General features: G+C 42.6%; 1 protein-coding gene across 8 annotated transcripts in view; it reads right to left on the bottom strand.

The window, feature by feature from the left end:
- Positions 1–12,574, bottom strand: part of LOC126980310 (serine/threonine-protein kinase tousled-like 2) — a 59,354-nt gene that overhangs the window by 14,106 nt on the left and 32,674 nt on the right. For 5 of the 8 annotated variants that reach the window (XM_050830047.1, XM_050830051.1, XM_050830055.1 and 2 more), the window contains 6 exons: positions 4,400–4,509; positions 4,033–4,150; positions 2,755–3,047; positions 1,335–1,511; positions 748–995; positions 337–556 (listed from right to left, as the gene is read on the bottom strand). In XM_050830047.1, coding sequence (XP_050686004.1) covers positions 337–556; positions 748–995; positions 1,335–1,511; positions 2,755–3,047; positions 4,033–4,150; positions 4,400–4,509 — 1,166 coding nt within the window. Of the gene's footprint in view, positions 1–336; positions 557–747; positions 996–1,334; positions 1,512–2,754; positions 3,048–4,032; positions 4,151–4,399; positions 4,510–5,223; positions 5,557–5,635; positions 5,975–6,261; positions 6,417–12,574 lie in introns of those variants that run through there. The other 3 variants (XM_050830050.1, XM_050830052.1, XM_050830053.1) reach the window with 3 other exon arrangements.

The raw sequence follows: 12,574 nt of genomic DNA on the forward strand, positions 1-12,574 counted from the left end.
ACACCAAATACCTCGGTGCTACTATAAGATGAGTTTTATTGTAACTGAAGTTGATGCGATAATGATTCTTATGATTTTGGCTGAAAAAATTGATAGGAAGGCCTCAAATGGGAAAATAGGTGAAAACCCTGGAGTGGCAGCACCAATTAACTATAAATGTATAACCTCTCTTACTAATTATTGAATTTATGAATGATTAAAACTTATGCAATTGAAGTAATTCATTTGACTTTTCATTTAAATTTGGCCCTTTTATATGATTCTACTAATGCTTATATAAACAGGAAATGAGACTGCCACATTTCAATGCCAACACGAAGTGATATTAAGACCTACCTTTAGTATTTCTTCTGACTCGTAATACTCTTGGATGGTCAGGTCCCTGTGGTCATGGTCTCCCCCAAGCCCATTAGGTAAGTTTCCTCCTCCCTGCCCCTGGTTGCTGTTGGCTCCTCGTTTCCTGGAATTACTTCCTCCTTCAACTGGCTTGCGTTTCATTAGGAGCTTTCTTTGCCGATCTATTTCTTCTCTGTTTGCTTGGAGCTCCTCTTGCCGCCTGAAAGAACAAGGTATATGTAATGTCATGGAACAGGAAGAAACTAACAAGTGAAGGTAACTTCAGCAAATCTTCATGTTAGTATTTGAAGTCAGTTCCCCACTAATAGAGAAAGAATAGATATGCCCAATGACATTTATTGACAAGGAGTTTCATCCCTACTTCAAAACAGCAAAGAGAGCATTGCTTACTTTGTAATCTCCTGAAATGCATAGCCATCCTGCCAGTTCTCTTGGAAGGTGGCTCCCACTCGCTGAGTCACAAACTGACCCAACCTTAACCGGTTCTGCATGCACTTCTGCCGGGCTTCCTTTTTCTCTATATTAGATTTTTCGATTTGTAATTTTTTGACTACCTCAATACATTTATTAATTTGTAACTGCTTCTGCTCCAGCAGTTTACTTTGGGTCTGTAACTGTCGAGACAACTCGTCATTGGTCTGAAAAAGAGCATGAAAGAAATATTAATGAAGGTAAAACACAAACAGGTGATGGGATGACAGCCTAAACAGTCAAACTATAAAATCAAAATCCTTTCCATTTTGGCGATATAAAACTATTATTATTGTTATTATATGTTTTAATGCGCTCACTGAGACATCTGCATCTGTAACCAATATATCTTATGGAAGAAAGTTCTCCAATTTTTTTCAAATTCACTTTTAGCAATAAGTAAATTAAGGTAATAAATGAATAAATACAAATAACAGGGTGCAATGTTTACCATTAGGATATGAAATAAAAAGTTAAACATCAGAAAGTAGTTTAAGAACACTTACACACTGCAAGTTGTCAATTCTTGAATTTTTTGCCTCCATATCCATTGAGGCTCGACTCTCCATCTCGTCCACCTGCCGGAAGGTCATGTCACTCTGCGTGGAGCGCGTCGCCACTGGAACACCCCGAGGAGGTGGCATCAACCCAACCAGTGGATCGGTCGCACCTCCATGCCCGGTCTGCATTTGGAAGAATGAAAAATGTGAAAAAAATGTCTCTCAAATATCAAAAGAGCAAACAACAGGGCTCATTTCAATTAAAATTCTACAATGAGTTCACTGAATTCAATTTCATAGACCACTCCGGGGTATGGCTGATTCCGACTAATCTGAATTCATTAATAAGTCAATATAGTCGGGATCATGATGTGGCTGATGTAAATAGGGCAAAGCAGAAGTGGGTATGCAGGGGAGCATTCATCAAGAAGATACTTTTAACCCTTCCATTGCTAAACGCTCACAGCGAGCGTTAGGCGTATTTGCTGGTGGTGCTAAACGCTCGCTGCGACCTCCACCCGTACTCAAATCTCCCGCATATGAAAGTGTTCCAACACTAATTCTCACAACACAGGTTTGCCAATTGAGTGGGTTCTTCACTAAATTTGGTGGAAAATCATATCAGCTCAGCGCGGCAAATCTACGGACGAGTAACTGGTGGATGCTCTTGCCCAATATAGCGGCATTTTTGCATAGCTTCACCTATCACCTGACTGATTCTTTGACCAAATTGTTGTAAATATTGCAGTCGGCAATACTCCCTTGCCCGAATCTGAAGGAGAGATGTCCGCAGTTCTCTCAATATGGCTGATCATCCCGCATGCACCGACGTAAGTGTTAACATTCAACACTCCCTGAACGTGCATGTACGTTCGCAAGAGAGGCATACATAACCGACTCCTATAGATCTGGACCTCCTCTTTCCAATGGTGTTTTTGGTTTTTAGCTGTGATGAATAGTTTTTGAGATACAGAGGTTAAAATAGACCCCCCATTGGGCTGCCTGACTGCGCCTGAGGGGATAGTCGCGTCCCGTCCCGTGCGCAAGGAAAGGGTTAAAGGTGATTTTGGTTTAGTCTGCTAAATTTGCTGCACTTTAGTTCAGATTCAGTTTTCCTGTAAATCCCTTTGCAAGTGCCTTGCCATGCTAAGAACACCCAGAAAAAAATTGCAACGTACCCTAGAAAAATCATGCAAATGGACAAGGAGCAGGCTGAAGTACTTTAGTGGCACACAAAAGGCTGGCAGCAGTCATTATCATTTTTCTCTTTGAAGTGTCCTTGACTTAAGCTTTATATAGGCAGCTTTACGAAACCTTACCTCAGATGAAGCTAATTTTATCATTGTGAACCAATACTATGACATACAGAGGAGTAGGACTGAGGCTACACGTTAGTAAGGAAGGATGGGTTGACTCCCTCACTCACCATATGGGGATGCAGCACTTGTGGGGATGGACTCTTGGCACCCGTGTGTCTATGTGGGGAGTTAGTTTGCTGCTGCTGCTGCTGCTGCTGCTGTTGCTGTTGTTGATGCTGTTGCTTGAAATAGTCGTGAATTTTCTTGGTTTCCGTCGACCGGCTCATCTTCTGAAGGTTGCCCCCTCCCCCTTCATCGTTCTGGACACCCTGGGTTCCACTTTTCCTTTTCCGCTTTCTGTCAACCTGTGTGCGCTGCTGGGTTTTGTCTGGACTGGTGCTTTCCTCCCGGTCCGAGGAACCTGTGTGGTGGAGACAAGTCTTTAGTAAAACAGTTTCAGTTGTTATTCAATTATATTCATTCAAAACACATCTAATTCCAAGATCCTCATTCAAAATCCTAACCCTTCAAGGCCTATCATTTAGGGATGTACTGAACATTCATCCAACTATCCTCATTTGTGTGTGCTGCAAACATCTTACTTCTTTATGTACCAGTAACATTACACATTACCATGAAAGATTACACTCCTCTTATAAGCCACATTAGATGTCCCTACATTTAAAGGGAGACACCCTTCAATATAAATAATGGTAAAAGCCCCTTAAATTCATCCAATCAGTTATATTGCTGGCAACTGAGGTAGTGCCTGATCCATCTGCATGAAATGCCTGCACACACTCAAATCACTCATTAACAAGGTTGGTGTCCTCACACTTCTCAAACTTGCTTCTCTACAAATTATTCAATCAAACTTCACAAGGTTCAGGAGCCTAACTCATCCACTACACTTGTGTACCTACACGCATCAAGAAACAAATCAAACTTTTACAGATTTGCTTCATTTCTAGCAATCAGAAGTGAACTGAGTCATCCAATGTCCATTTAGCAGTGTCTTGACACATTTCTTTATGAACAAAAATGTTATGTACACCAGCATATTTCCGTATTATTTGATGCAAGATGCCTAAAAATCATGCCACTCAGTTTTTGCTCACCATTTTGTTCATCTAAATACTTTCTGTGGCTGAAATTATGACTATAAATAAGTGAGGATTCCAAAACTTTGACCAGTATTTCTTTCTACGTCAAAATACATCATTACTTTTAGCAATGCCACAATCCTAATTTCATTATCAAACTTCTATTTCAAAAAACATCCAAAAGCAAAACAGATCTGAACTGAAAACTCCTTCCAAGTGATAACTGAAGGATAATATCAATCTTTTCTTTCCTTTATCACTGGCTATTAATTTCTCTTTTGTAAACTTGGTATATCCACTAACCAGTGCTGAGATTGGAGTCTTGTCTCTCCAATAGGAAAGGCTGAGACCCAGAGCTTGACATGGAAGTGGGCGGCTGGGTGTTGGTGGGAGTGCTTGGGCTACTCCCTGTGAGGTGTGCCTGTAAGGGGGAACAGCCTGGTAAGAAATTCACCTGGCTGATATACATACATACATGAAGATGAGGACACTTTAAGTAAAGGGAAACAACTATGCTGATATCCATACAGTGCAGGGCCTTCTGAAGCAGACTACTGGAAGGTGAAATGAGGTTGGGTGAGAGATGAAACACAGATGCACCTGCTTGGTTACGATAAATCTTTCGGCATAATTTTATCTAAAGCATGAGAACAAAGGAAACTACACTTACCCTGCCACCTCCTCCTCCTCCTCCTCCTCCTCCAATTCTTGCTTCAAGGAGCTCTTGCTTGCGAGGATCCAGGACATTGAACTGCTCCATCTTAAAGCCTGTCACCGCTCCTGTAAGGCAAAAATAAAATCAGGATTAGAGCATGTTTCCAAAAACACATTACCAGTGTTAGTGTTCGGTAAGCAGCTACCGGTAATTCTCAATTGGAGAAAATCAGCAAGTTTTCTAATGGATAGAAACCAATGTCACAATAATTAAGTTTTCATGCTGAATATGTATGAAATGATTCAAAAGAAAATTACATCTTGTTTTAGAGAATGAATAAATACTGCCAGTTCTTGTTTAATACTATATAAACATCCTTTCTTCAGGGCTTATAAAATTAATAGATACTACGGTAGCTCACTACTACCATTACTAGAGCTACTTTTTCCTGTTTATATCCATTAGGTATTAATCCTTATCTAAATATCTGCTTGATAAGATGATCTAAATAACTAGTATATATAACCAATACCATATTTACAAGTATGTCACATTAGCTTCATAGACATACACAATCCAGTAAGTACGGCACATCTCTGATAAAACTTTCATTCTGACGCACACTAAGCAATGTACAGACTTATAACTCCATCAGCAATATTTGGCAGAAACAACATAACAGTATTCAATAATATGTGGTTAAACTGTGATTGTGGCAAACTAATAATTCTTCACAACACATACAACCTACCCATAGAGGTATTCATTACATGTAATTCAAGGAACCTCATACATAACACCACAACACAACAAAAAAATTCCCCTAATTTGAGCCTCACCAGTGCCTGTAGGAGCCCTGAACACACCCTCCCACACACAGGCCCATAGTGCCACCCGGGGAACCAGCCGTGAGGGGAAGGCATTGCATAATAACAGTTTTCACACACTTCAGGCCTCTACAGCAGGGCAATACAGCAGAAACAGGCTACAAAACGACTGGGAAAACGTATAACAAAGGAAGCACTCTTAGATCCAAGGGGGAAACGTCTCCAGGCAGAGGGCAGGGGAGGCGGGGTGAGGGCGGGACAGGTAAATTAATAGTAAATATGGATGACTGTTGACGTATTAGAATCGCTGAAAACACTAATTTCGGACAGGACGCATGCAATTCAGGCCGGTAGATGTGGAAATCGGTACAGTTTGGATGGATTGCAGGCCGCCACGGTGCAGGACGGGGAAGGATAGACTCACATTTCGGTAAATTTGGGTAAAGCTCCGAGGCGCCTCCATTACACCTTCCTGCCGAGCCTCAGCCTTACGCCATTTTACTCTCGAATTATAAACCGTCCGGGCGCTTCACACACTCGCCTCACCCACACATGGACTCCACGGCTCTCGAAAAACACTAATCACACGCCGGAAAAATTAAAAACACCGTCTCAGGGGGTAAAAATGTCCCCGAGGAGAGCGAATGTTTACCAACTTGCCACTCAACGCCATTTTATCCCCGAATTTTAAACCGTCCGCTGGCTTCACACACTTTTCTCCCACACACATCGACTCCACGGCTCTCGAAAAACAATAATCGCAGGGCAAAAAAATTAAAAACAACGTCTCAGGGGGTAAAAATGTCCCCGAGGAGAGCGAGTGTTTATCAACTTGCCACCGAACGCCATTTTATCTCCCGAATTTTACACCACACACTTTTCCCTAACACACATAGACTCCACGGCTCTCTAAAAACAATAATCGCACTCCAAAAAAAATAAAAACAACGTCTCAGGGGTCAAAAATGTCCTTCAGGAGACCGAATGTTTACCAACTCAGGCCCAGCCACCCATCGATTCGGGGAGTTATTTGTCGAATTTCCTACTTACCCAACGACATTTCGGCTTCGTGGCCTTCTCTTCCATTACTTCATGATAGTAGGTCCTAGCTGGTGTTATGGCGAGGCTGGGAGACACGCGGAACACATGTAAAATCGATGAAAATTGGAAAAGGCCGAGACTCCCTCCCTCCCTCGTCAACAATGAAGGGGATGAAACGCAGCCGCCGGCAAAACTATGGACAGAAAACGGGAACGGCCAATATATTCCCTTATTTTGCCTTATTTCTGCTATTTTCACGTGTGTTTGGGGGCTTTTTAAGGGTTCGGTGCGATGAGAGGTCTTCTGTTAAGGTGGTGAGGTTAGTTATGCGTGTTCGCCGGCAAAACTAATACGGGAACGGCCATTCTTCAGTCTGCTATTCACTTATTTGATTTTATTTCACTTATTTCTTCTGTTTTTACGTCTGTTTGGGTGTTATTTGAGGGTTAGGTTCAATGGGGAGTCTTCTGTTAAGGTGCTGAGGTTAGTTAAGGGTATTCGCCGGCAAAACTAATACGGGAACGGCCATTCTATTCCCTTAGTTTACTCACAGGTTTACTTTATTTCACTTATTTTGCTTTATTTCTGCTATTTTCACGTGTGTTTGGCTGTTATTTGAGGGTTAGGTTCAATGGGGAGTGTTCTGTTAAAGTGTTGAGGTTAATTAAGGGTGCTCGCCGGCATAACTGATACGGGAACGGCCATTCTATTCTTTTATTTTACTTTAATTCGCTTATTTTGCCCTATTTCTTCTATTTTCACGTGTGTTTGGCTTTATTTTAAGAGTTAAGGGACTAGGGAAATATTAGTAACTGTGTCCACCGGCAAAACTACGGAAACAGCCATTATATTCCTTTAATTTCACTTTATTTCACTTATTTTCCATTATTTTGCTTTATTTCACTTATATTGACGTTGATTTGGCTTTCTTTTACGAGTTTGAGGGTATAAGAATATATTTTTTTAGGTTATGATGTTAGTCAAAATGATTGTGTGACCGGTAAAAGTGTGGATAGAAAACGGGAACTCACACTATATTTCCTTATTTTACTTATTTCACTTATTTTGACGTGTATTTTCCTTCTATTAACGACTATGAGGCTATGGGAATATTTTCTAAGTAGGTGAAATGATTAATTAAGTGACGTACGCTATCAGGGGCATTAAAACAAGACATCATAATCTTATTCATGATACCCACTTCTAATTTTCGTTATGGTGTGTTTTGCCTCGATTTTCCTGATGTCTGGTTCTAAGAGTGCTATTTTTGGGACGTGAGGTCAGTAAATACCACAAATACATGAGCAGGTGTGTTTGTAATCAAGATCGCCCACCTGGTATACATTATCACTTCTATTCAAGTATGTTTATGTATCCCTGTTCATGGCTGACTATGGAAACTGACATGTATCCTTTTCCTTCTATATCTGACTGAGAAACAGACTAAAGAAACCTGCAATGGCTCACTAAGAGAATGAAATGTGTTGCTATGGGGTCACCTGTGCAACTTCTCATGTCTACCTCGATCGAATATAGAGAAAGATTCCCAAAAATAGTCCCAGAGGTATTTTAATCTCATCAAACATACCCTAATGCACCCAAATTACTGATAAGCCCAATAACATACACCACTGGGCTTTAAATACACACAAACACGACACGTAGCCACAAACACCCACCCACACAGGTAACACACATGCACACAGACACAAACAAACAGGTGACACCCAGCATCCCATGACGCCCCGAAAACCCAACCCAGCGAGCGACCCATCTATGGAATCCTTATATTTCGAGGACTGTGGTGTGGGAGGGAAGAGTCAACATGGCAGACAGGCGGAGAGACAAGCTCGGTGGGGTTGCGGAGTGGCAGACGAGGGAAGAGGAGGAGGTGAGAGCGAGCCCGCCTCCATCCCTAACCTACCCCACTTCGCCCTAACCATGAAAATACCTTCGGGAGACACAGGGACACAGGGCATTGGGGTTGATAAGGGAAATATGGGGCAGTGTGAGAAAGGTAAGGATTCAACATGGCGGAGGAGGAGGAGGAAGAAGAGGAGGGGAGGGGGTGGAGAGGTAGAGAGCGGGACACTACAAACCCGCTATACTGAGGTGGTCGCTCAGATGGGTGGTCGCTTGCTGGCGGGCGCGGCGGCCTCTCTCCCTCCCTTCCCTTCCCTCCCCCTCCCTTACTCTCTCTCTCTCTCTCTCTGGATAAAATTCCCTCCCCCCTCCATTAGTTTTTCGAAGGGGGGTCAGTGGTGGTAAAGTGGAGGTGAGGGAGGCCAGGTGGTGATGGTGGTGGTGCTGAGGACAGTCACCACCACTACCACCACCACCACCACCGCCACACACACCTTCAACAACCCTCCTTCCTCACCTTCCCGCTGCTGCTGTTCTGAAAGGTGGGATCTGGCAACGAACAGCAGGAAAGGAAGGCGAACTCTGTGTGTGTGTGTGTGTGTGTGTGTGTGTGTGAAAATGGCGAAGGAAGGGAGAGAGCAGAACAGGAAGGCACATCGCAACAAAACACACACACACACACACACACACACACAAGCAGAATCATTACCCATCTATCTTTATTTCTGTCTCCATGGAAGCCCCGCCGATAGGTTAGGATAAGCTTGGTCCTCTCCATTATTAATTACGGTTGCTATTCCTATTATTATTCGTCGATAGGATGGCAATGGCGGATCAAGAGAATGGTGTCCCGTGGAAACTATAGAGACGAGATGCAATGCTTGGTGCGTGACCTTTCCCCTCCTCCTCTTCTTCCTTCTCCTCCCGCATCCCTCCTCAGTCCTCCCTCCCTCTTCCCACACTTTCTTCTACACCTACTTATGTTACTCCTCTTCCTCTTACTACTACTACTACTACTACAACTACTACTACGAGTGCTACTGTTATTCCGTGTTCTCAAGCCTCTCTCGTCTCCTCTCCCTCCTCCTCCCTTCCCGTCCCATCCATTCCCAAGCGTCCATCATACAATGTCCACGCTCCCTCCTCCTCCTCCTCTCCCCCCCACAACTTCGCTTCCGGCACCCTCTCTTCACCTCTATGTTGGCACTCCCTTCACCACCACACATCCTCTTCACCACCACCACCACCTCCACCTCCACAATAGTGTTTCCACATCCCGTGCTTTCCTTATCTTCAATTCTTCCGATTCCTCTCTCTCTCTCTCTCTCTCTCTCTCTCTACCAACCCACACACACTCAACTCAAGAGGTTGTTTGCTGGTGTGTGTGTGTGTGTGTGTGTGTGTGTGTGTGTGTGTGTGTGTGTGTGTGTGTGTGTATAACCACATGTGATATACTGCTTAGAGTGAAATTTTGCATACATGAGAGAGAGAGAGAGAGAGAGAGAGAGAGAGAGAGAGAGAGAGAGAGAGAGAGAGAGAGAGAGAGAAAGAAAGAGAGAGAGAGAGAGAGAGAGAGAGAGAGAGAGAGAGAGAGAGAGAGAGAGAGAGAGAGAGAGAGATGACGTGTATTCTCTCTTCTTGATATCAGGGTTACACATGGCGGAATATTTGGTCACACACACACACACACACACACAGCCTGTACTCATATGCGTCGACGTGTCTCAGCGATTAAGATGTCCACGTAACTAAGTATTAATCGATTATGAATAACTCTGACCTTATCACACACACACACACACACACACACACACACACACACACACACACACACACACACACACACACACACACACGTTATGACAGGATGCATACGAACAGGGAAAATATCAGAGGAGTAAATATGAAGTATGGAGGAGTGGGAAAGGAGGGAAGGGGAATGAGTGAAGGGAGAGGAGGGAAAAGGGGATATGAGGGAAGGGGGAGGGGAGTAAGGGGAAGAGGATGAGAAAGCGGGGAAAAGGATAATGATTCGTTTGGATTTTCTAACAAGTGGGAAAGTTCCGTGGAAATCATGGTAGAGGGACTTTGAATGAATAGAGAATAATAATAATAATAATAATAATAATAATAATAATAATAATAATAATAATAATAACATAAGGAGGAGGAAGGAAGGGAAGGAAGGAGGATAGGAATGTACTGGTATTTCCTTCAGTTACACGAAAATTCCTTCACTGATGAAAGGAGGAAAGGAGCACACACACACACACACACACACACACACACACACACACACACACACACACACACACACACAGGCAAGACATCGATGCGGTGAGAAAACAGGTGTGAGTCGTAGTATACCAAACAGAAACATACATTAAAATCGTGTAGAGGAATGCTGAGGGAAGGAAAATCAATAAACAACGACGGAATGTGATAAAGAAAGAACCTCAATGTGTGTGTGTGTGTGTGTGTGTGTGTGTGTGTGTGTGTAAAGGGTCAAAGTCATTGTTCTCGAGTGTGTTGTGGTGTGAGAATGTTAAGTGCAGTGAAATCAATAAACGGAGCATGGGAATGTGTAACTAAGAGGTTCCAGTGAGTTGTTGTTTGTTCAGGATTCGTAAATAAGACACATCCTTAGTACTGAGTGTTTTGTGATACAGATGAAGTGAAATCAATGAACAACGAGAGAATAAACTATAAAAAAAAGTGATTCGAGTTAGTTATCTTCAGGTTTTCGTTAAATAAATGACACCTATTGTTACTTGAGGTGCTGTGTTGCAGAGGAATGTAGAAGAATGTGAAATTAAAAAAATGGAGTGAGAGAATGTACTAAAATTATTCCAGTTAGTTCTTTAAGATTCGTACAATGAATAAGAGACATCCATTGTACTAGTGTTTTGCAATGTGTGAGAATGTTAAGGAGGGTGAGATCAATAAACGGAATAAGAGAATAAACTACAAAAAAGTGAGACCAATAAATGGAAAAAACGGAAAGAATAAAAAAACGGAAAAAAAGAGGATAAAAAAAAACGGAAAGAATAAAAAGTGAGATTAATAAACGGAATAAGAGAATAAACTATAAAAAAGAGGTTCGAGTTAGTTATTTTCAGGTTTTCGTAAACGAATAGGAAACACGTCCATTGTTACTTGAGATGCTGAGTTGCAGAGGAATGTTGAAGAAGGTGAAATCGATGTGGAGTGAGAGAATGTACCAAAACAGCTTCTAGTTACTTATGTTCAGGCTTCGTAAACGAGTAGAGACACATTCATTGTTCTACTTGAGATGTTGAGTTGCAGAGGAACGTTGAAGGAGGTGAAATCGATAAGTGGAGTGAGAGAATGTACTAAAAATCTTATAGTTACTTATTTTCAGGCTTCGTAAATGAGAAGACACACATTCATTGTACTACTTGAGGTATCGTGTTGCAGAGGAATGTTGAAGAAATTGAGATTAATGAACGGAATATGGGAATGAACTAAAGGGATTCTAATTACGAAGTTCTTGTTAGGCTTTCGTCAAATAAACAGACACATCCTTTGCTACTTTTTTTTTTTTTACAGCAGAGGAGACAGTTCAAGGGCGTAAAAAAAAAAAAAAAAAAAAAAAAAACGCCCGCTTCTCACTCCTCCTGAATAAGAGTACAGAGGAGTGGCCAAAAAGAGTGAGTGATGTTGTGTTGCTGAGGAATTTTTAAGGAAGTGACCTCAATAAAAAAATAAAAAATAAAAATGAAGGGAAACACAACCATTGTACTCGTGCGTGTACTTGAGGAATGCCAAAGAAAGTGAGATCAATTTACCGCAGCGAGGGAATGTGAGAAAGAGGTTCCAGCCAGGCTTTTCTTTTTCCGACCTTCGTGAAACATACAAGAGACGGGAGTAAGTGTCTCGTAATCCCTTTAATGAGCCCGAGACACGACCTTTAAACATGCTAAGTAGGTAGGTGTCCCAAAGTGTGCGTGCGTGTGTGTGTGTGTGTGTGTGTGTGTGTGTGTGTGTGAGAGAGAGAGAGAGAGAGAGAGAGAGAGAGAGAGAGAGAGAGAGAGAGAGAGAGAGAGAGAGAGAGAGAGAGAGAGAGAGAGAGAGAGAGAGAGAGAGAGAGAGAGCTACCATCCGCCATGAAACACTAGCTCACTCCATCATCCAGGTAACCACACTCCCTTCCTACAGGTGTGAGCCAGGTAAAGGTATTCAGCTTATCGCTCAATGACCACCCTCGGACAGGTGTGATGGCTGGACGGGGTCTCACCTGCCCTTGAACCTGCGACGGGTGGTGGAAGTGGTCTAGGAGGGGAGGAGAGGGTGAGGCTGTGGAAGGGGTGGGGGTGGGGGGGTTGGGGAATGAGTGAAGCGGATCTTTCACACATGTCACCTAAGCTTGTCTCTAACTATACCGAGGCTTGTGTCTGGGCGAGGTCGTTGATGCAGTACCTTTATATATTAGATCATG

Source organism: Eriocheir sinensis, chromosome 44 (assembly GCF_024679095.1).
Source record: "Eriocheir sinensis breed Jianghai 21 chromosome 44, ASM2467909v1, whole genome shotgun sequence".
Classification (NCBI taxonomy): domain Eukaryota; kingdom Metazoa; phylum Arthropoda; class Malacostraca; order Decapoda; family Varunidae; genus Eriocheir; species Eriocheir sinensis.